Here is a 27328-nt window from a genome sequence, read left to right as displayed (position 1 = left end):
AATATTGCCAGAACAACCTTGGACATCTTCAAGAGAAAACTAGATTGTTTTCTTCAAGGAGTGCCGGACCAACCGGGCTATGATGGGTATGTGGGCCTGCGGGCCGCTCCAAGCAACAGCCTGGTGGACTAAACTCTCACAAGTCTGGGGAGTAGAAGAACTCCCAGAATGCCATCAAGCAAGTATCAAGCAGGTTCAAGTTATTACTTACCCTTCCTGATGACTCCTATTGGCGTATGAAAGATGGTGAGGAGTGGGGAGGAGGAGAGGTGTTACTGTTTGGAAGGGGAGTCCCCTTCCATGATAACATCAGGCAATGAAGATTTTTCTGGAGTGCACTCTCTGGCATATTTTGCCTGCATACCACTAGGTCCTGGTTGTGGCTCACTTCTTGATTTTCTCACAACGAAATGCTCCATTGAAGATTTTTTCCTTCATTGCAACATTTGCCTGTAGTGAGGCATCACATTGTCATTGAGAAGATTAATGCAACGGCCTACTACAGCTTTCTCTGGGTGAGTCTTTTCAATAAAAGTTTGCATTTCTTCCAACATCTGACACCACTTCCTAATTGTTGTGGAAGGGATATTCTCTTCTGCCTCATCCTCCTCTGAAGAAATATCCTCAGCTGCCTGTTGTTGCTGCTCCTTTTCAAGGGCTTGGAGTTCTTCGGTGGTCAGTTCTTCGTTGTGTTCTTCCACTAACTCCTCCACATCAGCACCATCTAATTCCACGCCCATTTTCCAGCCCAGAGTAACAATTTCCTCAACAATAGGCACTTCATTTACAGGCTCAAACTCCTCAAAGTCTAGTTCTGTCACACATTCAGGCCACAATTTTCTCTTGCCAGAGATCAGGGTTCTTTGAGTCACTTCTTGCCAGGCTTTGTCAATGAGTTTTAAAGTACTACAAATGTTAAAATGGTGTTTCCAGAACTCTTTGAGGGTGAGGTTTGTGACTTCAGTCACTTCAAAACATTTCTGGAAAAGTGCCCTTTCATAAAGTTTCTTAAAATTCGCTATGATTTTCTGGTCCATAGGCTGAATTTGAGGAGTGGTGATAGGAGGAAGGAACGTTATTGTGAGAAAATTATATCTGTTCAACAGTGCGTCTTCCAAGCCTGGAGGATGAGCAAGAGCATTGTCGAAGAGAAGCAGGGCCTTGAGTGGCAAACTTTTCTCCTGCAGATATTTTTGTATGGCAGGGCACACCACATCATTCACCCACTCCGTAAAAAAAAATCCTAGTCACCCATGCCTTATTATGTGCTCTCCACATCACACACATTTGGTTTTTCTGCACACCATACTTTTTGAAAACCCTTGGATTTTCAGAATGATGCACAAGCAAGGGTTTAATTTTCAAATCGCCACTCGCATTTCCACACAGCACAAGCGTAAACCTATCTTTCATTGGCTTGTGTCTGGGTAATGATTTCTCCTCCTTGGTAATGTATGTCCTCTTAGGCAATTTTTTCCAGAACAGTCCTGTCTCATCACAATTAAACACTTGTTGCGGTAGGTATCCCTCAGCCTCTACAAACCTTTAAATTCTTCAATAAATCTTTCAGTCGCTGGTTTGACTGAGCTGGCAGTCTCCCCATGCCTCACAACACTATGAATACCACTTCTTTTTCTAAATTTGTCAAACCATCCCCTGCTTGCCTTAAAGTCTTTCGTATCTGCACTCGTTCCAGGGGTTTTCTACGCAAGGTCTTCGTGCAATACCCTGGCTTTCTCACAAATAATGACCTCTGAAACACTATCACCCACTAACTCCTTGTTGTGTATCCAAATTAATAACAACTTTCCACATCCTCAAGTATTTGTGGTCTTTGTTTCGTGATTGTTGATACACCTTTTGCCACTTTAGCACTCATAATATCCTTTTCCTTGGCAAGTACAGTGCATATTGTTGACATGGATTTGTTGCACTGCCTAGCTAGTTCAACAAGAACTTGTATCCCGATGCAAAGTTCGTATCCCGATTCAAATTTTCCGAACAAATCGGGCTCATAACCCGAAAAGTTCGTTAAAAGGGACGTTCGTAACCCAAGGTACCACTGTACATTGTTCATTTTGATATCATATTGTTCACAATCTAAAGGCATACATGTTGAAACTAGTCCCATAATAATAAAACAATAAATGGAATTTTAGCAATTTTGGCTACTTTATTTTTGTAATTTAATTTTTTAGGCTAATTTAATTTAATTGTCAGGCTATATCGTCATTATGGTATCAAATTGTGTGGAATCTAAAGGCGCTCATTTTGAACCCAGTCCAGAATGATAAGATAAAAATTAGAATTTTGACATATTTTAACTGGGGACTCGACCTGCATCTCCTGTTTGCACACATAAGAAAAATAATGGACACACAGGCATGCCTACGTGCGGTAAAGTGTTAAGCTGTTTCTACCTATCCTGCGGGAGGCAGGATCCTTGTTTTACTGCTCTCGCCATGCATGTCAGCAGGCTGTTCTTGCCCTCTCTGTATATTCTGCTTGGGCCGTGGCTCTTAGGTTTTCGTCTCCGTTTTGTCTGCAGTTGTTTGTTGACTTGGTTCTGTCTCAGAATCTACTGAGTTCTCGGTGTTTAGCTCTCCGTGTGGTTCATATCGGGGGTGTGTCCAACGTCCTACCAGACAGCCTGTTGTAGTTCATTCCCCTGTCCATGGACTGGACGGTTGACGTCGACTCGTTCAGTTGGCTCTGCCGGACGTTCGGGCCCCTGGAGGTGGACCTCTTCGCATCAGCGTGGTTAAGACGTCTCTTGGTCTATGTGGCATCCTTCCCTGACGGCGAGGCCTTCGTGGTAGATGCTTTTCGGTAGGACTGGTTGAGGTGGGGTTATCTGTACCTCTTTGCCCCGGTTCAGCTGTTACTTCGTGTTCTGGGTCAGCTCGAGGGAGGGTTCTCCTTCTGGCCCCCATAGTGGCCAGTCCAGCCTTGGTTTCAGGCGCTGCTTGCTCCACGTCCGAACCCGGTGCGTTTCCTGTTGCTCCGCCTCTTTCAGCAGATTGGGCCGGTTAGGTACCTTACTGGTTTGCTCTACTCTTCCGAGCTTCACGTCTGGAGTTTTGGATGCGGATGTATAGCCATCTGTATGGTGACCAGGTGGCTTCTCTCATAGTGTCCCACCTGCGGTCTTCTTCTCGGTGACAGTATGAAGTCTCTTGGCAGTCTTTTCGCCATTTCCTTTCCCTGCGTAGGTTGTCTTCAGTCTCGAATTGTGGATTGTGTTGTGTTGACTTTTCTTTCTTGGCTCTTTCAAGACATCTTATGCGAAATTCTGTCGCCTCGTATTGTGCGGCACTGGCGGAGACGTTCCAGTTTGCATTCAGGGTGGATGTCACTTTGGTTCTGTTTCGCAAGCTTTCTCATGCCTTTTTTCACCTCCAGCCTGCTCATGCACTGCCTGAGCCATCTTTTTCTAGGACCTGGTGCTCTTCTCCCTTTCTTCTCCTCAGTTTATGGTGGCCCCTTCAGTCCAAGATTGTTTCCAGAGAGCTTTGTTCTTGTTGGCTTTGGCTTCTGTTTGTTGGGTTGGGAAGCTTTATGGTCTCCTGCGGCACAGAAGCTTTTGCTCTTTTGGTCCTGGTGGACGTTTTGTTCATTTGCAGATGTGTTCTTCTTTTCTGGTGAAGAACAAGATAGGGGATTTCCAGAGTGGTCTGTGGGTTATTGATGCTTGGTTGGTCTGGCCGGGGGTGAATCATGTTTTGCGTCCGGTTGAGGTTTTACACCATTATCTGCGTGCCTCAGCTTCTGTGTCCAGGGGACACACTTTGGATTGACCTGGTTTCTCTTGTTCCCTGTTCTAGGGCTCAGGTCTCTCAGGTCGTCTGCTGCTGGGTTATCAAATCTAGCCAGCTTGCGTTCTACCCTCACGCCCATGATGTTCGTAAGTTCGCAACTTTGACTGTTGTGTTTGGCAATATGTATTGAGCGGACATTCGGGCACGGGGGTTTTAGAGATCAAGCAGGGCTGCCTGATATCTTGTTAATGTGCCATGCCCTCATCAGTCTTGTGTCACCTTGGGTCGGCGGTTGCAGCCAGTTGTCTTGTCTTCGTTTGAGTTATGCGGTGCAGCTGCCTCCCTGGTAAGTTCTTTCTGTTTTCTCTTTGGGTAGTTAGCTCTAGAGAGCCAATGGGGCTCCCCCACAGAAAACCAGCATTGAATGAATTGCACCCCATTTTCTGGGTAGAACCCTGGAGGCTCCCTGGCACCCTTCCAGCTGCAAGCTTGATGGGCTGGGACCCCCCCTCTCGGGTGGGGGGGTTTCGGCATAAATGAGTGGCATGCGATGTGATGAACATGTTACTTTTTTTTCTTTGGGAGAGTTTCTAGCATTTGTTCGGTTTCAGGTTGCAATATTCTACAAGGAGGGGTCTGTTTTGAAGTGCTTACCTTTCTGGGTGCTCAACCCCAGTTGATGGCAGACATGAATACTTTCATATATGTGAGTTTCATAGGCCATTGCTCCCTTTGCCTCTTTGAGGGGACCATATTCTGACTAGTGGTCCCAGGTAGGCATAACTCAATGTGACTGAAGCCCCGTACTAATATTAGTCCGATAGCTCCAAGGAGCCTCTGGGGCTCTTCCCAGAAAATGGCGTTTCATTACATTCAACGCTGGTTTTTTCCAACATTTTGAATACTACACTTTTCAATGATACAGGTCTATAATTAAGGGGGGGGGGGGTCTTCCCTGCTGCCACTTTTGCAGACTGGACCTATGTCAGCCTTTTTAACCACTGCCTGGCATACCTGTTTTCGGCAAAAACTTCTTAGTGCAATTGTCAAGGACATATTTTTGTTGTTTTTGTAAATGTTCAGGTAAAGTTAATGTCAAAATGTTTCTAAACTCAACTATTTCCATTTCAAAACACAAAGAGTAATGAAAACATTAAAAAACATTAAAATATAACCCAATTAAAATACAAATAGCATAACTCTCGGAGCGCCTAAAGGCACTTTGCACAGTGCAGTGGTTATATATATCTGCCAGGACTCCTGTACACAGGGATGCCTGAAAAATCAATTGAAGTGGAATGCTGAGCTTGGGTGTGCATTCCCTCAGAACCTAAGATGAAACTCCATCTGGGCCAACTGCTTTGATTTTAGCTCCTTGAGCATTTTTTCCACTTTATCTCTAGACATCTTCATGTACTCTGTTGTTCTCTGGAATTTTATTCTATCTACATTGCATTGGCTGTAGCCTTCACCAAAATGTCCTGGATTGATATTCAGGCTCGGGGGTTTTGGCATTGTAGCAGAGTTCTGGTGGCCTGATATTTATTAATGGCCTTGGTACAGTTAGTTATGTGTTGCCTTGGGCAATGTCTACCTGCCTGGATTTTCTTCATTGTCTTAGTACATGCTGCTTTCCTCCTCCTTCTTCTCCCATTATTATTGTCTGTGGTTAGTTAGCTTCAGGAGCCACTAGAGGCTTCCCCAGAAGCTCAGTATTGAATGTTATGAAATGCCTCTTTCTGGATGATCCCTGGTGACTACCTGATTCTTTTCCTCCCTACCAGGTTAGTCGATGTTCTGTTCATCAGCTTCAATACTGGCAATTAAAAGGACTGTGTGGAAGCCAGGTTGCCTGGTGGTGGCATTTATTACTATGAGTTTTGTCCATTTTTTAATGTTTGTCTTGTTCTACGTGAATTGTTTGTTCAGTTGTTTGGCATTTTTGAGGATTTGGTCTTTGTTAACCCTTTAATTATCTAAAGCTAACTTTCTGGATGCTTTTCCAGTATGGTGGTGAATTGTCACTTGCTCTCTGCACCCAAGTGAGGGAAGCCAGGTTTTTAGCTTTGGTCCCTGGTAGGCCAAGCAGAACAACAATGTCTGAAGTGACCCATTTACATGGAGATTGCTTCAGGGGGCCACCCGACTCATCCAAAAAGGAGTTTCATTACATCCAACACTTTTTTTTTTACTAATTAACACCTTTTATAGAGATTCATGAATATAGCCAAAAGCTTTGTACAGCTAATGTAAGTAATTTGTACAGTAGCAAGTGAAAAGTAATGAAGTTTGTGTATATTCTTGGGAATATAGAGTAACAGGTGCTACACTTCTTTTAGCTTGTCAGCCATTATTATAAAATTGAGCCCCTTCCTACAAAAATCTGGTATTTATGTTTTCATCAGAATTTTACTACAATTGTCTAAAATATTTCACAGTACACAAGTCATATATGTATAAGTGAAATTTCACTTATTTTTTTTTTACTAACTAGGTTCTTTGAGGAAAAATAATTAAACCTACAGCATATTATAACAAATTTTAATTGGATACAATTGTTCATACAGTTAAAATGATGCTATAAGCTGTTTGTTCCATAAATTATTTTGATATATTTATTTACACTTTATTAGAAAGAAAAGTTAATCTTTCTTACTTTTCATTACCACAGCAGTATTGAATGCTGCTAGCCTACACATTTTGATTTATTTTGGAAATTTGGTTGGTTTTCATACTTACAGTATACAGTACACCAAAACATAGCTTGAGTAAGGAAAATCTGAAGAAAGAAAAAAATATTTATGTGGGCTTTCCTCATGGATAATTAGAGTTTTGTAGATTTCAAGGTTCTTTTTTCTAATGGATCAAACAAACACAAATTGAATTTAAATTATTTGCAAAATAACATAAAAGCACAATATTTGAGTATACAAGTTGTTTGTCTGAAAGTTATTTGGCACTTCTTACTTTTATCAGTTAGATAGGTGCTTGCAAATTTTGAAACTCCATTCAACAAAACATTTGTATATAATTACAACAAATAATGGTAGTACTGTATTAATAGGAAGTGTCAAAAAACTTGTAAGCTGTAAGTTTGCAGTATATTTTATTTTATCATATGCAATGACTGCTGCTGGTTATTACTGAATATACTGTATTCATATATATGTATACATTTTCTGTGGGGAATCCTGTCAGCTCCCTTAAACTATTCAGAACTGATATATTAGTAGGGATCATCAGTTAGAGTTGTTATGCCTACCAGAGACCATGAGCCAGAACCTGGCCCCCCTAACAGAGGTGAAGGGAGCAATGATTTATGAACATTCTCTGTTTAAAGTACAGTATTTGCTGCCATATAAGACAAGCTTTTTTAATATTTACATCTATCAAAAAAAGCCCTGTGTCTAATGTGGCTGTATTACGGATGTGAAACCGAGCGCCATAAGCTAGTGAGTGGGACAACCATACTGGGTAAGTTTGCTAGGCACAAAAATCTTTGCTAATAATAAAATATTGAAAACAAGCCAAATTATTATAGTAAATTGTGTTACTAATAAGAAAATATTGAAAACAAGCAGAGTTATCACAATCTGTTATCTCACACTTACAAAAAATTGCTTACGATATATGTCGGCAGTTATTGAGGAAGCTCACATCATCTCGCCACCTTATCCAGCATACATAACCCACACCTAATATATGTCATACATTATTTAACAACTGTTTCCTTTAAGAAACATTTATTCAATAAATGAAAAAATGCTCCTAGAAATTTGAAAGGAATGTTAAACTTTCATCTGCCTGTCAGCCATTTGCAATGAATGAATGACAACACAACCAGAGCACTGTGATGGAGTGCCACCTCTGGATATGCCACCCTGATGGCCTGATGTGGCAACACAAAACATCACATCGAGAAATACAAGTTTCACATCCTGTGTAACAATTCTCTTGCCTATAATATAAACAACTACACAGCTAATCTTTGAGGAGCTAAGGGTTCCTCTAAGAACTCTTTACGTTAGTTCGCTAAAAGTTGGGGTACAAAATCCACTTTAAAATATATTTCAATAAATGTATGATTAACCCTTTACTTGCGCAAGACATCACATGATGCTTTGAGTGACTTGCAGTAAATTGCGCTCGGCATCATATGATGCTTTGGAGTACTGCGCAAGATTTAAACGACCCGCGGATACACGGGGTTCACCACATCTTCATCAGGGCTCTTGTAAACAGACGCCATTTTTTTTTTTTAAATCGTGGGCTAAATTCCCGGGTGTGAGGGGCCTCAGTATCGAGTGAGCTACCAAGCCTAACGCACACAGCATGAGCTCACAGCACTGCTGTTCAGCTTGTGACCACAGCATTGCCTAAAAAGCCATAATATACATGTTCTTGCTATTTTTTAGCAATGATATTATTACAGAAGACCCCTGACTGTGATAAAACTGACCAGGGTTCTGATACTAGCAGGATTGTGGTGATATTTAGCGTTGTGCTCCATGGAGGGAGGAGTAATGCTGTCGGAGGGAGGGTGGTGGCATTGTCTTTTGACTGTGTGTGGCCACCTTTTATTGTCTGCACTCACCTTACCAGCTTAGTAGTTCGCTATGGTGAACACAAATGTAGATACTTATATATAACGTCTGTATATAAAAGCAAAAACAGTATGGTGAGAGGAGAATGGTGGCAAGTCAGGTGAGGTGAGGGAGGGAGGGAGTGGCAGCCAGTGGCGGGCTGCCACTGGCTGCCATTGCCACTGCCACTCAGCATACCAACTTAGTGGTTCGTTATGGTGAACACGAATGTTGATACTTATATATAATGTCTGTATATAGTGAATAAAAGCAAAAACAGTATGGTGGGAGGAGAATGTGGGCGAGTGAGGTGTTGAGGGAGTGAGTCGCAGCGAGTAGCTGGCTGGTGTGTGGCGGTCACTCCCCGTTACTTTTTGACTCATAATAGCAACTTAGTGGTTCGTTATGGTGAACAAAACATGCAGATACTTATATATAACCTGTGTATATAGTGTAATAACCGACAAAGTATTTGTTCACTGATGAACATAATTGAATCAACAATATGCACACCATATTTTTGAGTACAGCGATGATTCACTCATTTTATTATGTAAATATATCACGCTACACACTACTCAATAATATTACAGCAAAAAACTACGAAAAATCAATCGCATTGAAATAATTAGGTAATTATCTCTTTGTGGCAACTCTGGCCTGACAGCTGGCGAGCAACAGACCGTCTGTGACGCACGCTGAGTCAACGCCTGTTTTTTGTCAGACTTCCCCACCCTATAGCGGGCAATATATGCCACTTACGATTTTTTTATCATTTTTCCATGATCAGTGAACACAGATTAACAGGTTTAGAAGAATTTTTTTTTGTGTATGCGCCTGTGCTAACATGCACACATGCTAAATAGCCAGGCGCCATACAAGAGTTAAACAAACTAAAATAGTTTTTCCACAAAAATATCCTTGTAAAATAGGGGGTTGTGTCCTATGTGAGGGTGCGTCTTTTATGCTGGCAAATATGGTATGTCATACTTGCCATTGACTAGGGAAGGCAACCTGAAAGGTAGGCAAAACAAAACAGACCACAGTCTGGTTAAAAAGTGATCTACATCTTGAAAAGAACAAAGGAACTCCCACAGGAAAAAAACAAGCAACACTTCGCCCAACTAGCCCGCTGATCGTCAGCGTCACTATCCCCCTCAGGGGAAGGGGAGTCAACCAAGATTCAACCAGGCTCCTCGGTTCTTGATCTGATGTGCTGGTAGTCGGATGTCACCTCTGATCTCGGTTTTCAGGATTATCTTCCCTAGTGCGTTTAGGATTCACTTCCCATTCAGGACTTCCTTGCTTGTGGTTGTCTTTACTGTTGGGGTATATCGGAGGTCTTGGGGCTTTCCGACTTGCTCCCCAACTTGTAGGGGTTGGATTTTCGGCTGGTGGGACACTGGCTAAGGCAGCCTGCCATACGTTATCATACAGCGAGTTGAGTCAATGTTTCTAAACCAGCTGCTCGTTTGCTAGTTGTGGAGTTTTGAGAGTTTGTGTGTGTTTTTTCTCGTTACTGGCAATTTTGCCTGTTGTTATGGAGGAGATCTGCTTAGCTCCTCATTAGGCTCTGCCTAGGGTGTGGTGCTAGTCCTCCTCTGTTGCCCTTGAAGTTTCACAGCTGCTACTTGCAATTGGTTTGCCTGCTTAGATGGGGTTTACTAGTTTAGCTGGCCCAGTGCCTTTGCTTCCTGTAGGGCTCATTCACCCTGCAGGCCCTGGAAAATCCTGGTGGGCTCGGTAGTACTATGGATACTTCTTCCAAACCCACTCTCGCCTTGTGCGAATTCGAGGGTTGCTCGTAGCCCCTGCCTCAGAGTGACAATCCTCCTTACTGCCTCCGCCATGCTGCCTGTTGGGTCAGGAACACCTACGATCCGGAGTCTTGTGGGACTTCTTCCTCACTTGTGTTCCTATTCACTCATCCTTCTACTAATATTCTGGGGGCTCAGGCAGTGACTGCGTTGCATAAACATTTTTCTGTGATGCAACGGGCCAGGTTGGTTTCCCGGTTGGATGCCCTAGAGCTGCCCAGCTTGGGCTTTAGAGACTCGGATTAGGGGGCATTGGTCGCTTCGGCCTTGATTCAATCCATGCCTTCTCTTGCTTCCCAGGTGGGTATGGTTCATCTTTCTCTCTCCTTCCCTCGTACTTCCAGCTCCCTAACATCGGAGGGATTCAGAGTCAGAATAGGGTTTAGCTTGGGATGAGGCTTGGGTGGCTTCGTGGGTAGCTTCGGGGGCTGCCCTTTCTGACTTGGGCGCAGAGGTGGTTGAGCCTCCTCTTCCTGCTAATTCTTCTGAGTATATCCAGCTTACTCCCTTCTTTAAAGCTTTTCTCTGCCTCGGAGTCTTTGTCTGTGGTGTCCGGAGCTCAAGGGGAGTCGGAGTGGAGCTTGGGTTCCATTTGGTTTCTACTGTGTTGTAAGTATTCTTGGGTGACTTTCTAGAGTTTCTCAAAGAATGCTTCTTTGCTCTGGTGCTTCCTTGTGATGTTAGTCTGGTGTAGCTTCATGCTCAGGTTCCCACTCTTTTGGTTGCTTTGGTGGCCAATGACCTTCAGACTCGTGGTCATTTGACTTCTGTCCTATGATTCTTTGGTCTTCTGGAGCTGTTTTTGGATTAAATCTTAAAAGATGTGGGGTCGCAGGGTTGGGGCCCCGTGGCTTGGGTCTTTGTCTCGGCTGCTTCGGTGGCGTCTGCCTTTCTGAAGCTGTTTGTGCCGATCCTCCGGGGAATGGTTTGCATGATTTTCACCTTCCATTTCACATTCTGGCAGGCAGTGAAATGGCTTCTCATTCTCTCTCATTGGCTTCAGCTTGGGGCCCTGGCTCTTCAGTTGGTGTCACCGTTTTGTACTCTTGTTTCCTGAAGACAGTGTTGCTCAGTTTTTTCAGAGGCTTTTGCTAGTTGCTGTCCCATTTTTTATATGTTGGTTTTCCAAGGGGGGGGGGTCATTCTTGGCCCTCCCGGAAGGGTTGGGCCAGGGCTCAGACTTGGTTTGGTTGGGGTAGGCCTGTGGTGCCAGTTTCTGAGTTGGTGGTGCCTTCGGTGCCATCTTCCTCTGGTCGGCGCAGTGTTTGCTTTGCACAGAACTTGGGCTCTCAGGGTTCTCGTCAGCTCTTTTGCATGGAAAGGCTGGCTATTTTTGCCTACACCTTGGTACCATGATTTGTGGGATTTTCGGGTCGTTTCTTGTAGCCATCGGTGGCATTGGGTGGACCTTCCTCCCTTTGGGGGGGGGCTGGGTTTAGGGAGTGGGGGCAGGCCTCTTCCTTGTCCATCCATCGGGTCATCTCAGAGTGGGTTTGCTTGAGCGTGGTCAAAAATACTTCATCTAGTTGTGTTTGCGGGGGTTGAACTTTGCTCTTTCGGCCCGCCTCTCAACTGTCAATCAACTGTTTACTAACTTCGTTTACTAACTTCGTCTCTCCGGTGGGTTTCCCGCCTGTTTCCAGTTCCGAATCGGGAATTTGTGGATCTTTCGTACATTTTGAACTTGTCTCATCTGTACCGATTGATTCCTTGTCCCTCCTTTCAGATTACTTTATAGTCCCAGGTTCGTCTCCTCCTTGAGCCAAGCACATGGATGATTTCCCTGACGCTCAAGGATGCATATTGGCATGTCCTTATCCATCCGGGGTTCAGGGATTGATTAAGTTTCGTGGTGGGGCAGTGTGCTTACTGCTTTCGTTGTCTTCCCAATGGGGCTGAATCTGGCACCACACACATTCATGAATTTGACTCGGGTCGTGGTAAACCATCTTCGTCTGCTAGATCTTCGGGTCTTGGCGTATTGTGATGAATGATTGGTTCGGGCTCTCAGCCAGTCTGCTTGTCTGCTAGCCAGGGATCTGGCTTTTTCCCAGCTTGCCGGGTTCAAGTTCCTGGTGAACTGGCAGAAATCCCAGTTGGTTTTGTCCCAGGTTCAGACTTGGCTGAACCTTGTATGGGATTCTCAGACTGCATCCCTTCCTTTCCCTTCTGCAGCCTTGCTCCGGCTGCAGTCCTGCCGTCGGCTGTTTTTGAGAGGGTCCAAGGTCATTCAGCAGTTGCTCGAGCAGCTGTGCGGGAGCCTAAAGTTTGCTCTTCTGGTTTTTCTGCTGTGCAGGGTTTCGCTTTAAGGGCTGTTCTGGTATCTTCAGGGCAGCCTCCCTCGCTGCTCTCGCGATCGCTCAGTTCGTCTCCCGGTCTCCTTGTGCCGGTTGCTGTGTCACCGGCTTCCTCTTCAGGTTTTTCGAGGTTCGGTGCCATGTTGTCTTCCTCTTCTCTCTCTCTCGATGTGTTCATGGACGCCTTGTCAGTCAGTTCGAGCTTTGTGACTGGTGCTCACCAGTCCAGCCAGGGGCGTTGGCGGCTATCCTTGCATCGGGCTCACAGCACGGTGCAGGAATTTGCGGCTGTGTTGCAGGTGCTGTGTTACATCCTGGCTCAGTCGGACTGCTTCCTCGTGGTTCATTGTCTGCATCGTGGGGGAGGGGAGTCTCTTCAGAGAATCTTCAGTGTCTGTGGCTCTTTGGAGCTGGTCACTTCATGTAGGTCTTCTGCAACTTGCCGGCCGATCATGGCAACAGATGGTGGTGCTCGCAGCGTCTCTCCCATTGACATTCTCGATCCCTTTGAGGGTTTTCAGGACCCGTTTTTACTTGGCACGTTACTTTGCCTGTGCCTGACCTGGCTGTCAGTGACATTCCTCTCACCCATGAGACCTCTTCTCTCCCGCACGCCATACAACTGAGTCCCAATTTTGTTGACATTATTGTCACTCGCGTTGAGGATAACCTCGAGAAGGCGCTGGTCCGACTCTTTACTAACTTCTTTCCACAGTCCGTCCTCCCCATTCCTGAGGCTGACCCAATGCATCCCTCCTCTGCTTCTCCTATGATTGACGTCCAATCTACCACAGTTGCCTCTGCTATCTCCAGTGCATTTGAAATGATGCTGGACAATGCCCTTCAGAAATCATTGGCGTGCCTTCCCCGTGTCTCTCCCCAGGCTGCCTTGCCATACATTTCTACCCCCGGTACTAAGAGAAAGCAATTCTCCATCATCTCGACTTCCAAGCGCCCTGCCACCTTGCCTGATAGGCCCCATAAACCCCACTCTCCCACGACTTGTCCTCGCACCTCTCTTAGGTCTTCCTCCCATTGTCTTGTTGGCGCTTCTAAGAAGACCGATGCATCCCAGCCATAAGGCTCCAGATTCTGTCTACATACTTTGCCCTGTCCTAACCTCACCTGTCCTGTCCTGTCCTGACTTTTCCTCTGACTTACACATTCACTCCTTGTACCTTCCTCTGCTCACACCTCCCTTAATTTTTCGTGTCTGCTTCGCACCTGTTTCCTACACATCCTTTGCCTCTTGCCCTCTATCTTTTGCCTACATCCCTTGCTTTGTTTATTGCGGCGATGCTTCACATTCGCCTTCTGTTCTCCTCATTTTTCCCATCCTACATCCTTTTCCTCTTGTTTGTTTGTTTTACCTTTATCCTCGCCCACATGGATGGCGTCGTTATCTTCCTGCCTCTGTCACATCGTGATCGTTGATGTGCTGCTGTGCATTGTAGCATAAGCATCTTTCTACATTACCACTCATGCAGTCATCGAGAGGATACACCTTCATGCAAACTGCACATATTGAGAAGAAGAAGGTCTTCTGCTGAGTTCTCAGGGTTTAACTCTCCGTGCAGTTAAAATTCAGGGAGTGTCAAACGTCCTGGCAGAAGGCCTGTCTTACTTCATTCCTCTTTCCACAGAGTGGATGGTTGGTGCCACTTCGTTCCTTTGGCTTTGTCGGACGTGCAGGCACCTGGAGGTGGACCTCTTCCCATCGGCGTGGTTTCTGCATCTCCTATTGTACCTCTTTCCCCTGGTCTAGCCGTTGATCTAGATTCTGGTCCGGCTAGAATCCTATCGAGGGAGAGTTGTTCTCCTGGCTCCATGGTGGCTGGCCCAGCCTTGGCTTCAGGCACTGCTTGCTTGCTTGGTGTCCAAATCTAAGCATTTTTCTGTGGCTCCGTCTCTTTCAGCAGGTTGGGCTGGTGAAGTGCCTCTCTAGGTCAACTTACTCCTACACAACATACGACTGGTGTTTCTGATGCATGTGTATCGCCATTTGTATGGTGATCAGGTGGCTTCTTTGATGGTGTTCTACCTGTATTCTAATTCTCAGTGACAGTACAAAGTTTCTTGGTCATTTTCTTTCTCTTCATTGGGTTTCTTCTCTGTCGGACTGGGGTGTTTTATCCTTTCTCTCTTGGCTTTTCCTGGATAGGCATCTCATGCCAAATACTGTTGCTTCTTGTTGTGGGAAGTTGGTAGAGCCACTGCAGCTTGCGTTCAGGGTGGATGTCACTTCCGCTCTGTTCTGCAAGCTTTCTGGTGCATTTTTGCACCTCCAGCTTGCTGATGCGCCTTCTTAGTCTTTGGACCGATTTTTTCCTTTCTTCTCCTCAGTTTATAGTGGCTCCCCTTTGGTTCATGATTGCTTTTGGAAAGCTTTGTTTTTGTTGGCGTTGGCCTCTGAGGGTCGGGTTGGGGAGCTTCATATTCTTCTGTCGCCAGGGGTTTTGGTTGTTTGGTCCTGGTGGTTGTTTTGTTCGTTTGCAATCAGCTCCTTCTTTTCTGGTGAAGAATGAGGTGGCAGGCTTCCAGAGGATCTGTTGGTTGTGGAGGCTTGGTTGGTTCGACCGGGGGTGCATCACGTTTTGTGTGCAGTAACTGCTTTGCACCGTTACCTGTTTGCCACCTGTTCTGTGTTGGTGGTCGCACTCTGGGTTGATCTGGTTTCCCTGGTTCTCTGTTCCAGAACTTGTGTGTCTCAGGTTGTCTGCAGTGTCATTAAATCTAGTTAGCCTGTGATCTACCCTCATGCCCATAATGGTAGGAAATATGCCGCTCTTTTAGCTGTCTTTGTCTTGGGACGATATTCGGGTGCGGGGGGTTTTGGAGGTCAGACATTGTCTTGGCTGCCAGGTCTCTTGTAAGCATTCTGAGCCTTCTGTGGTCTTGTGTTGCTTTGTGGTGCCCGTTGCTGCCATCAGTCTCTTGCTCACATTGAGACCTGTGGTGCTGCTGCCTTCCTGGTAAGTCCCAGTTTTCCTTCTCTGTGGGTAGTTAACTTCAGGGAGCTGACGAGACTCCCCACAGAAAACCAGCATTAAATGTATTGAAGCGCTAGTTTCTGGGTGAACCCCAAAGGCTCCCTGACCCTCTCCCTCCGGTCAGTTGCTTTCATCATTCAAGAACTGAAGAGCCCGGGCTGACTTCCCCCTTCCCCAAGGGGGGGGGGGTGGCAGCCACTTAGATGAAGAGTTACTTGTTTCTTTTCTTTCTGGGGGGAGTTCTTTTGCTCCTTTGAGGACGTAGGTCGCATTTTTAACCAGACTGTGGGCTGTTTTATTTCACCTACCTTTCTGGGTGCCTTCCCTGGTCGATGGCAAGTATGACACACATTACTTTAAGTGTAAAGTGTTCACAGGCTTCCTGCGCCTCTACGAGGGGGGGCTAGGTTCTGGCTCGAGGTCCTCAGTAGGCATAAAAACTCGTGACTATTGACCCCAACTAATATGTATCGGTTCTGGATAGCTTTAGGAAGCCCCCCGGGGCTCACCCAGAAACTGGCATTTCGTTACATTCAACACTGGTTTTGTAACAAGGGAACATAATTCTTCCTGATGTATCATTTATATTTAATATTTTTATTTAATGGTGTTTCAAAGTTTGTCTCAAGTCAGTACTATAATGTGAAAATGCATCACAAAAAGGTCAGTAATGGTGCTTATCCTTGGATTATATGCTTTTCTTCACCTGGCAGCTTTGATATGCATGGTACTTGATGCTCAGACCTAGCTATGATTTTAATGTTTTTGCATTTTAAAACTACTATTACTTCTGTGTTTTTCAGCAAGTTATATATGTATTAACATCATGTTGTTTGTTTTACATAATCTCCCTCAGTGGATTCCCGTTTGATCTTTACATTAACCAACTATTGTTGGTAACTATTTATGTTAATCTGTATGATAATGTAAATATTTACTTTAGCTTTAAACTGTATAGACTTTATTATATATCATTTACTCTTTTATAAATATTTTGTACTTTCTTTATCAAAGAACTGTAATTTTTGTTAAATTTATATAGTTAAATGTCACTATACTTTTTTAAATTAAATCACTTACAAAATAATTAGTTAATTGTATATCAAGGTATTCATTTAACTTACTGTGGCAATTAACATTCCAGAGGTAGAGCAGACAATGGGGGAATGGGTTTCGTATACGGTCGGTACCGACAACCTCCAAGCAGTGGGAGTGGGACGGGGTCAGCAAGTGGGCGTGGCTCAGACAGACTAGGTAGTGGTGGGCATGAGTTCTCAGATGGTGCTGACAGTCATGCCTTCACTGAGGAGGATGACCTTGAAAGACCTGATGCTGGTGAGACAGCAGATTCTGAGAGGTGAGTGACAGCAAAATTTGTAACAATTCAATGTGTTAAAATAAACTTTATTTTTAACCCCCTGCCCTACACCCCTGTTTATACCTGATAACACTGCTGTGAAAAGCTCACTCCTACAGTGAGCATCCCGGCAGTGCCACGGGGGCTATTCAATCAACAGGAGTTGCCATAAATATATTGATGCTCAATTATTTACATTGTGTCTGACCTACTCGGTTACTATTTTTTCACTGATTTTTATTTTGTTTACTAGTATGTCACTTGATGTTCCATTATAATAAAACTTGCAGAACATCAATACACACAAATGTATGCATATCACAAATATGTACACCCAAATGTTTTATTTCACAGTAAATTTCACTCTATATATATATATATACTTGTTTATACTCCATATCCGGGCATAAACAGGGTAATATCACACTCTTTGCACCATGTTGCGACCACATTCCATGCCTTTGGCCTCTTTTGTGTGTTCTTACACACAAAGCACTCATATTAGCTTGCATGCTTTCCAGTAGCTGGTATATATTTTACTTTGTGTAACTCTTTGAAAGCCTGTCTGTCTGCAGCAGTTCAAAATTCTTGAGCTGAGAATGCCTCTGGCAATGACATAAATGTCCTTGCTAAACTTTGTCAGTATGCATAATTGTGTCGAAAAGGCAAGACTAAACACACATTGTTGGTCTATTGCTTGATTTCACTACATACATATTGTAACTGCTTAACATGGTTACCTCAACAAGGTGGAAAAACAACTTGTTAGTTCACTTGATAGTTTTACATACACACTTAACTGGTAACCATTATGTCACATTTATCAACCAAATGCATGTTTATGTTAGTCAGTGACACAATTTGGTTTATTACCTGAATTTACTAACACTAACATTCTAGTGTTAGTGGGCTACTAACATTCTAGTGGCCTCGATGAGGACAGAAAGCTGGCGACTTGTCAAAGGTCCCCCCATTTGTCTTGAGGATTTTTTCCAGCTGGATTGTAAAATTTAAGTTTCAGTATTTATGGCTTCAGTGGGTAGGTGGTTCCATGGGTTAATAACCCTTTGGGTGAAAAAGCATCTCCTGTTTTCAGTCCTGCTTTGTAGCTTGCTGAGCTTGAAACCATTGCTCCTTGTTTGTGCTACATCTGACTGTGAGATTTTCCTTGTTTTCCCGACTGTTTTGCTTGCAGCAGTCGCCTTAGGTGCATTAGGCAGACTCCCTTGCATGATCTAGAACTATCAGGTATTCAAGAAATGCCAAGAGCAGCAGGCCTCACTTTCCCAAGTATTCTCTATTGAATTATGATTCCTCAGTGAGTGGCCTACTCATGACAAAGGACCTATAGGATTGTGAGTCACTTTGGTCGTGCCATTCACTATGCACATGAGATGCACTGAATGGTAAAGGTCCACATCAATTTGTTTGAAAGTTGATGAGTGCTAGCATGGATTCATGTAAATTAGGTAGCAGTCTATAGTACAATATCAAGAGTCAGATTTAACAGAAATATTGTGTAACTTTAACAAGTTTAGTTACAACTAAACAGCTAGTACAACACATGGGAATCCTTTACCTTAATTAAAAGTGTCACATTAATTAGCTATGAAAATCATACACGGCAGAAATCGTTTCCCACCATGCTAGCATGACGAGTCTCGACTCTCTTGCGTGAGTCGCACAAAGTGAACTAATCTGATCACTGGTGAACACTCTTGCAATTACTGGATTCCGATGCTTGCAGTATCAAAATAACAATAACATCACTAAAACAATAGCTGAATAATGCTGATGACATAATCCTAATCTGAATCATGACATCAATCAATGCATGGTTACCCTCAGAGAGGCATAACACATTAAAGGTCTCCACCCATACTCACTCAGAAGAGTGAGATGATAAATGCTTCACAAGTATCTGCATGTTTTGTTAACCATAACAAACCACTAAGTTGCTATTATAAGTCAAAAAGTAACAAGGAGTGACAGCCACACACCAGCCAACCACTCACTCGCTCAACACCTCAGTCGCCCACATTCTCCTCCCACCATACTGTTTTTGCTTTTATTCACTCTATACAGACGTTATATATAAGTATCTACATTTGTGTTCGCCATAACGAACCACTTAAGTTGGCATGCTGAGTGGCAGTACCAGTGACAGCCCGCCACTGGCTGCTACTTCCTCCCTCCCTCAAGTCACCTGACTCACCCACATTCTCCTCCCACAATACTGTTTCTGCTTTTATTCACTATATACAGACGCTATATATAAGTATCTACATTCGTGTTCACCATAATGAACCACTAAGTTGGTATGCTGAGTGGCAGTGCCAGTGGCAGCCCGTCACAGGCTGCCACTCCCTCCCTCCCTCCCTCACCTCACCTGACTTGCCGCCATTCTCCTCCCACCATACTGTTTTTGCTTTCATATACAGACGTTATATGTAAGACGTTATATGACGTTAACATGTATTTACATGTTTTGTTCACCATAACTGTATCTCTAAGCTTGTATGGTGAGTAATGGCACAGAGACTTAGCTACTCACACAGTCAGCTGGTGGCGTCCGCCCTCAAGGCCAGATGCACTAATATTTCTCCTCCAACAATACTGTTTGTGGTGTTATTATGCTATATACACACATTATATATAAGTATCTACCCGTTTTATTCACCATACTTGTACAAGTAAACTGGTATGGTGCCCAAAGACCATAGTGGTCACTAGTATACAACATGATAAGTCGTGCAGACGACGCCACCTCCCTCACCAAAATGGCGGCTCCCAACTTACTCCTATTGCTGTTTATACCCTCTATACACAAGTTATATATAAGTATCTACATTTGTGTTCACCATAGCGAACCACTAAGCTGGTATGGTGAGTGCAGTCAATAAAAGGTGGCCACACAGTCAGAAGACAATACCACCACCCTCCCTCCCATAGCATTACTCCTCCCTCCATGGAGCACAGTGCTAAATATCACCACAATCTTGCTAATATCAGAACCCTGGTCAATTTTATTACAGTCAGGGGTCGTCTGTAATAATATCATTGCTACATAATAGCATGAACAAGTATATTATGGCATTTTTAGGCGATGCTGTGGTCACAAGCTGAACAGCAGTGCTGTGAGCTCATGCTGCGTGCATCAGGCTTGGTAGCTCACTCAATACTGAGGGCCCCTAACACCCGGGAATTTGCCCCACGATTTTTTTTAAATGGCATCTGTTTACAAGAGCCCTGATGAAGGTAATTACCTAAGTGTAATTACTTAAGTGTAGTTACAGGATGAGAGCTACGCTCGTGGTGTCCCGTCTTCCCAGCACTCTTTGTCATATAACGCTTTGAAACTACTGACAGTCTTGGCCTCCACCACCTTCTTACTTAACTTGTTCCAACCGTCTACCACTCTATTTGCGAAGGTGAATTTTCTTATATTTCTTCGGCAACTGTGTTTAGCTAGTTTAAATCTATGACCTCTTGTTCTTGAAGTGCCAGGTCTCAGGAAATCTTCCCTGTCGATTTTATTAATTCCTGTTACTATTTTGTATGTAGTGATCATATCACCTCTTTTTCTTCTGTCTTCTAGTTTTGGCATGTTTAATGCTTCTAACCTCTCCTCGTAGCTCTTGCCCTTCAGTTCTGGGAGCCATTTAGTAGCATGTCTTTGCACCTTTTCCAGTTTGTTGATGTGCTTAAGATATGGGCACTACACAACTGCTGCATATTCTAGCTTTGGCCTAACAAAAGTCACGAACAATTTCTTTAGTATATCGCCATCCATGTATTTAAATGCAATTCTGAAGTTAGAAAGCGTGGCATAGGCTCCTTGCACAATATTCTTTGTGGTCCTCAGGTGATAGTTTTCTATCTAGAACCACCCCTAGATCTCTTTCTTTATCAGAATTCTTTAAAGATTTCTCACATAATATATAGGTTGTGTGGGGTCTATGTTCTCCTATTCCACATTCCATGGATCGTGCCCGAGATGGCAAACAAGATGGCAAATTGTCACACTTTTGCGCTCTTGGTAAACAAAAAAAAAACTTGCCCCAAATGTGCTGGGCATTTTGGGCGATCTAGAGGCAACACTGAAAAGTGATGCCTCTCTCTTCACTGTCCTGACCTTAATTTTCGATGTTCGTATTTCATTTTTGTACCAATGTGTTCGCAATAGAATGTTCTAGAAGAACATAGGTATAAAATGTCACACAAGGATGCTTTAGACCAGCACCAAATAAAAAACTACGTCGATTACACTTGTCGTGTCAACAATACAATAGTCTTACCACGAAGATACAATACAATGCCGTTCTCCCAAATAGGCTATGTGGCTATTAGAGAAAACAGAAATTTCATGGCAAACATGTTTATCCTATCCGTAAGTCGATCGCATAAGAATTGGATTTTATAGAAATAATTTTTCAAATGACGCTTGAGTGCGGCGTTTGGGTGCATTCAAGAGAAAAAAATATGTCACACTCAAGTGACATATACCTGCAAAAGTGTTAAATTAATTAAACATGTTCACACACTGGGTTGTAACTGCTATATCAGGGCAGCTTTTCCAAGAATGCGTTCACCTTTTCAAACATTTCCAACACTTCCCTATCTCAGTGGAAGAGGCAGCATCCTCCCTTACCTCCTCATTCCCTTACTATTAGTGTAAATTGTTGATGAGGACCTGCCATACTCCCTTGTGAGATCAGTCACACAGACACCACACTCATGCTTTGCTATAATTTCCTTCTTCAAATCCACAGTAATTGTGTCTTTCTTCCTCTTGACAACACTATCTTTAGCAAGCAGCTTCTTTGGAGACATCGTGTGTTACAAATTGTAGTCGCAAAACCACTAAAAACCCAAAGAAAAGCTCAAATAAATCCAGAGGGATGCTTGTCATGTGTGATACAAAAACAACACTGGCGTCGGAGGCGTCCGAGAATTTGCGAGAACCCGCGAGATGCTAGGAAGCAATTGAAAATGACCTGACAAGGGTAAAAAGCACTCCAGCTATTATTTCTCACTTTATGTGTGGTTATTCTGCATATATACATATATATACATAAATTCATGTATACAGGAAGGTACAATTGGTTGGCTAAGTACAGATTTTAGTGATTAAATTGTTCATTCTTGCAAAGTCACAAACATGCATATAAAGTGTTACATTTATACATTCATTCACATTTTATCTTTCATAATTTTAGTTTTAATTATCCAAAATATATTAATCTTATTAAGCTTTAATTATGAAATTGTATACTAATATAATTCATGTGTATATGTACATTACAGTTATTCTATTTCTTAATATGAAGTATTTTTTAAGTTGCAGTTTGATAAAAATCTTGACAGTTCACAGTAGTGCTTACATTTTTAATTTAATAAACAAATATAAAAATGTCTAAATATATGCAAATCAATTACTCATGCATTATTCATTCATCACATTCATTAACTGTATTTAATTGATATAATCCTACCTTCTTTAAATATATACTTGCTTGCAAAACAGATCAACACAATTCTTTTGATCTACCTCATCCCCTGCCCATTTCCTCTTTTTCACCGCATTTGTTTATTTGTGAAGTCCGTACCTCTGAATTTTGAACTTATTCTTTTTGTTATGGAATTTGAGCAATGGTGTCTGTCATTATTTGCTTTAGAGTTTTGGCTTTCTAGTGACAGTACTAGACTTTCACAACATATGATACATTAAAGGTGTGCTGTACACAAAGTCAGTGCTCTATAGCAAATTTCTTGGAAAAGCATGTGATGGTCATGATCAACATACTTTGAATCTTCACTACTCTCAAATGTACCAACACAAAATCACTTGCTAAATGCTTTTCCCCACATTGCTTGTGCTTTTGCATGCCAACCTGTTCATTTCTGCAAACTTTTTTTTCACAAACAATGCTTATGCTATTTTAGTGGGAAAGCAATGTTTATCTTTATTCTTTGTGCACTGACTTGATACACATAGCAGAGCTAAAGTGCCTAGGGTATAATTTACCAATGCAGTATGTTAATTATGATAAGTTATCAGATTTGTATATTTAGTTGCTTTGAATCATTACCGTTAATAAGCAAAAAGATACTATATAAATACTACTAATACAGTATAAAAATCTGAGAAAAAATAAAATTGTATTAACATTCCTGTATGACTTTAATACCAGTACATTTGCTAAATTTTCAAATGAAAAGTTAGCCTGTTGCCTAACATACTTGCCTGTACTAGAAATACCTGAATGTGCACTAAGAATGAGGATCACGTAATGAGCTGACTTGTGTTATTCTGTCTGCTCATTCTCTTAACTGTTTTGTCCTTGTTTTGTTGTTTGCAGTGATGAATTTGTGGTCCTCCCCAAAGGCGTCCGCGCGCATGCTGGGCAATACTTTTGGCCCATGAGCAAATGAACTAAGGCGGGAGGGCAGCCAGTGTCAGTGGTAGAGTGGCTGTAAAAAGTCTTAAAAGTGCCAATAAGAGCCTTTCAGGAGGGCACCTCACCCTGTGCTGGACACACACATGACACCTGGGGCCGACCCCTGTCCTTTCTCCCGCTACCACAACAACCACCACCACCACTACTTCCATCACCACCACAGCTACCACCACCACCATTCCTATCACTGATGCCCTTCAACACGGGCTTTCCTGTGACCCACCTACCTGCCTGCGGCCTGAGGTGACGTGTGCGTGTCTCTTACAGTGATGAGTACTCGGCGAGACCACCTAGTGCCCTCCTGCGCTCTGCCAGTGAAGAAGCACTACCTGTTACACGCTACGAGGCTGCGAGGTTTGAGGCAGCTTCACCCCAGGACCCACGTCTTTATTCACCACCCTCTGATGCTGCTTCCTATCATGATGACCAGGACTTCCTGCCCACAGAGCAGGAGAATGAAGAACCACAAGATGTTGCTGATCCAAACCACGCCCTTCTGCCTCAGAGGAGGTATCCTGAGTACAAGCACTGACACTGGCCTCACTAGGAAACTGGGGGGGCCAGATTTATCCAGAGCAAATTCCAGCATTAATTGATGCAGAATTAATTATTCTGGACAGCCAGTGCATTTTTCCTCCAAATAAAGGTAGCAATTTATTGTAGGCTTAGAACTCTGTAATTGCTACATTTACCTTTATGGAACCAACTTGTGGCTGCAGTGATTTATACTTTAGGCAGCTAAGTAAAATGGGCACATTCATCACTGGTATGTCAACCAGTTTTAGTCACAAGTTTATAAACAAATTTTTTTTAGGATCCTCTGTGGAACATGTTACATGCGGCAATAGTAGTGACTGATGGGTTGCCATGATAGTGAGGACTACTACTCTTGTGTTAGTGAGATATGGACTGCCATTCTAGTGAATTATAGACAGCTATGCTAGTGAAATAAGGCCCCTCTATGGAATGGCGCCCTAGGCCAAGACTATTCTTGACCACGAGAAGTGTTCATCAACCAGTTCTTATCAAATATCCTAGTGCCCTGACAATTGCTTCACAAAGGATATGTCACTGTCAACAATCATATAATTTTACATATGTACAGTATAAAATTTTAGAGTAAAAAGTCATCTACAGAAAAAGTTTATTAGGGCCCAGGTTACAAATGTTCTCACTGTGTGTCTCAAATATACTTCTGGTGAGATTTAAAAATAGGATTTCAGTTTGCTAATGCAGACTTAGCCGTCCAGCACATGAGTGATACTCAACTTCTTCACCATCAAGATGTCAGTTCCGTTGCTCAAACCGATTGAAGAATCTCAACCATGTAATACCTTGAAATATCAGTTCAGATATGACCCCCAATATTTCTGTTTATATGTGTAATATAAATATAGTTGACAACCTAATGACATAAGTTACTCTATCAGTCTCTGAAGTTTGAGTTTTGCATCTCGTCAATCAGTAAATCTCACCTAATGAAGACTGAAAGGCTAACCAGTTCCTTGACTGTCAGTACTTTGTCAACATTCTCCCAGAATCATCACTGGAATTAAGTGTTTATACATACAGTTGTGTATCTCACACACACTGCCCATTTAATTCTTTTTCACAATGTAGGTGGCCATGGATGCTCACTCAGTACCTTGTAAATAATTTTCTAGACAGGGTGTCAGTGCTTACTCTTGCTGCACTGCAAAGTTCAATACAAGTATGTGGGTTGAGGCTCATCTGCCAGCTGCTCCAGTTGAAACTGCAGTTGATAAATGATGCATCAGCTTTAGTGGCTGGTTGGCTGTCAATGATTCTTCAGAGCAGGATCTTTATGATCTTAAAACTTTTCACTCAATATGAGACTTCCATTCTCCTGAAAAGCTTGTGCATAAAGCAGGCATGTGTTCAGAGATAGAAGATTGACACTACTTGCATATTCTTAATTACCTTCAGCTACTTTGAAGGACCAAGTCGTAACTTTCAACATTTTGAGTCTCATTGCTCTGAATGTTGTAGGTCTGTGAAAGCATGATCATCTTTTTTTAACATTGTTGCTCTTGATTCTTGAAACAGATAATGCTTTTGAACATTACACATTTTCAGGAATTTCATCTCAGTACCTATAAAACTATATAAATTAATCAGATATTCATACATAAGTGAATTTATAATAAAAAAAAATATAGAGCAAGGACAGAAGATGCTATGACAGACAAGAGGTTCATATTCATATTAATAAAGTATTTAGTAAAATTGTAGCCAAATTAGAAAGATTCAGCTATTGAGGATGTCTGTTTTGCTAGTCCTCTGTCCTGATTATAATCAAAACAGGCACTGCAGACTGCATTAAAATCTTTAGTTTCTGTGGAACAACTTTCCAGCAGCTGATACTTCAAATGATGCTCAAGTGTGTAAAATATATTATTTATACAGTGAAAAGTCATGTAATATCAGCCATTGCCTTCTGGGAAGGTAAAGTGAAGGCTGAAATAAGAGAGGTGAAAGAACTAATTTTCTTGGAGAATTGCCTTCTAAGAAGGTAAAAGGGTGGAGATTTGATGGTAACAGATTTAAAAGAGGGAAATATAAAGAACCCCTACTCATGTCTTTATAATGACATCTGTGTCTATGCTTGAATAGCAAGGCCCATTGGAGATCAGTGCTTGAAGTAGCAAATAATCTAGTTTGAATCAAAGTCCTTCTGTCCTATTGCCAACCATTCACCATCATTAGTTAAGTGATTAGAATCATCAAAGACATGAGGTGTTGGTTGCAAGATTTCATTGCTCAATATGTGGCAATGATAATGAAACAGTGCTGTCATAGAGGATGAATAAGGTGGGGTAGTATTATGGACTCATCATGCAAAATGACACTGCACAGCTTTTAAATCATGTCACATCCTCATCATACAAAGAAAAGTTTGTTACATTATGTAAATCATTATTGTCATACATTTTTAATTCATATTAACTATTAACAATCAAGGTAATTGCTACCTAAGTTTTTTTTTGGTAGCATTATTCCTAGCAAAACCAAACAAAAACAATTTAATGTATAAAACAAAAGATTTAGTTGTAAATGTTTAAAGAGATATAAAATAATTATCATTTAACAGTAAATTACTGAGGTTTGATTCCATAAATTGTCATAACCTCTCATGTACAGTATGACACTTACGGAGACAATAGTATGTAAAAATAACCTATTACCTATTTCAGTACTGTATTTTTAATTAAATTTTTCTATTGAATGTGTAACTTAAAAAGAAAGCTTTATTGAGAAATGCATTCCTAAAAATACACTAACAGATTACTCAATTAATACCAAAATAATTATTTGTGTATTAGACAAAACAAAACAACATATTAAAGCATCAGGTGAATTTTAGGATTTCCAAGTCTTATCAGTTTATATATATATATATATATATATATATATATATATATATATATATATATATATATATATATATATATATATATATATATATATATATATATATATATATATATATAATATATATATATATATATATATATATATATATATATATATATATATATATATATATATATATATATATATATATATATATAATTTATTTATTTATTTATTTATTTATTTATTTATTTATTAGTATATTTTGGTAGCAGTCTTTCTTGTAAACATATGTTGTTAAATTTGACCAAAAATGTAAGATTAATAATTCTAACACAAATTTTCTCAATATTTCTTATGTTTCTTTTCACTGTCGATGGTAATTGAAAAATCAATTCTCCAAAATAAATTTTTATTTCTAGTCTGACGTGACACTTGAACACGCTTCGTAATAATTTATTACATTTTCAAAGACTTTAATTAACACACACACAACTATAACCTGCAAACACTAATCAGAGTTCTACTATGCTATCATTTAAACAGTTTTCATCTTATATACCCGCATTTGGGTGAGGTGATATGTTACAACAGTTTTGGATGAGGTGAATAAAACTTTCAACACAAGATAGAGCAAACTTTCAACACAAGACAGAACACGGTGCAATGGGTATAAATTGGATAAATTAA

General features: G+C 41.8%; 1 protein-coding gene across 19 annotated transcripts in view; it reads left to right on the top strand.

Annotated features, from left to right (window-relative positions):
• The window catches only part of LOC123775303 (disintegrin and metalloproteinase domain-containing protein mind-meld), an 890968-nt gene extending 864407 nt beyond the window's left edge, over positions 1–26561 (top strand). For 18 of the 19 annotated variants that reach the window (XM_069311667.1, XM_069311664.1, XM_069311663.1 and 15 more), the window contains 2 exons: positions 16590–16802; positions 23531–26561. In XM_069311667.1, the coding sequence (XP_069167768.1) occupies positions 16590–16802; positions 23531–23795 (478 nt within the window). In that variant the 3' untranslated portion in view covers positions 23796–26561. Of the gene's footprint in view, positions 1–16589; positions 16803–23164 lie in introns of all 19 variants that reach the window. The other variant, XM_069311666.1, reaches the window with a different exon arrangement.
• The last annotated feature ends 767 nt before the right edge of the window (positions 26562–27328 follow it).

The sequence above is a fragment of the Procambarus clarkii genome, chromosome 70, assembly GCF_040958095.1.
Source record: "Procambarus clarkii isolate CNS0578487 chromosome 70, FALCON_Pclarkii_2.0, whole genome shotgun sequence".
In the NCBI taxonomy this organism is placed as follows: domain Eukaryota; kingdom Metazoa; phylum Arthropoda; class Malacostraca; order Decapoda; family Cambaridae; genus Procambarus; species Procambarus clarkii.
This window is presented reverse-complemented; position numbering and strand designations above follow the sequence as displayed.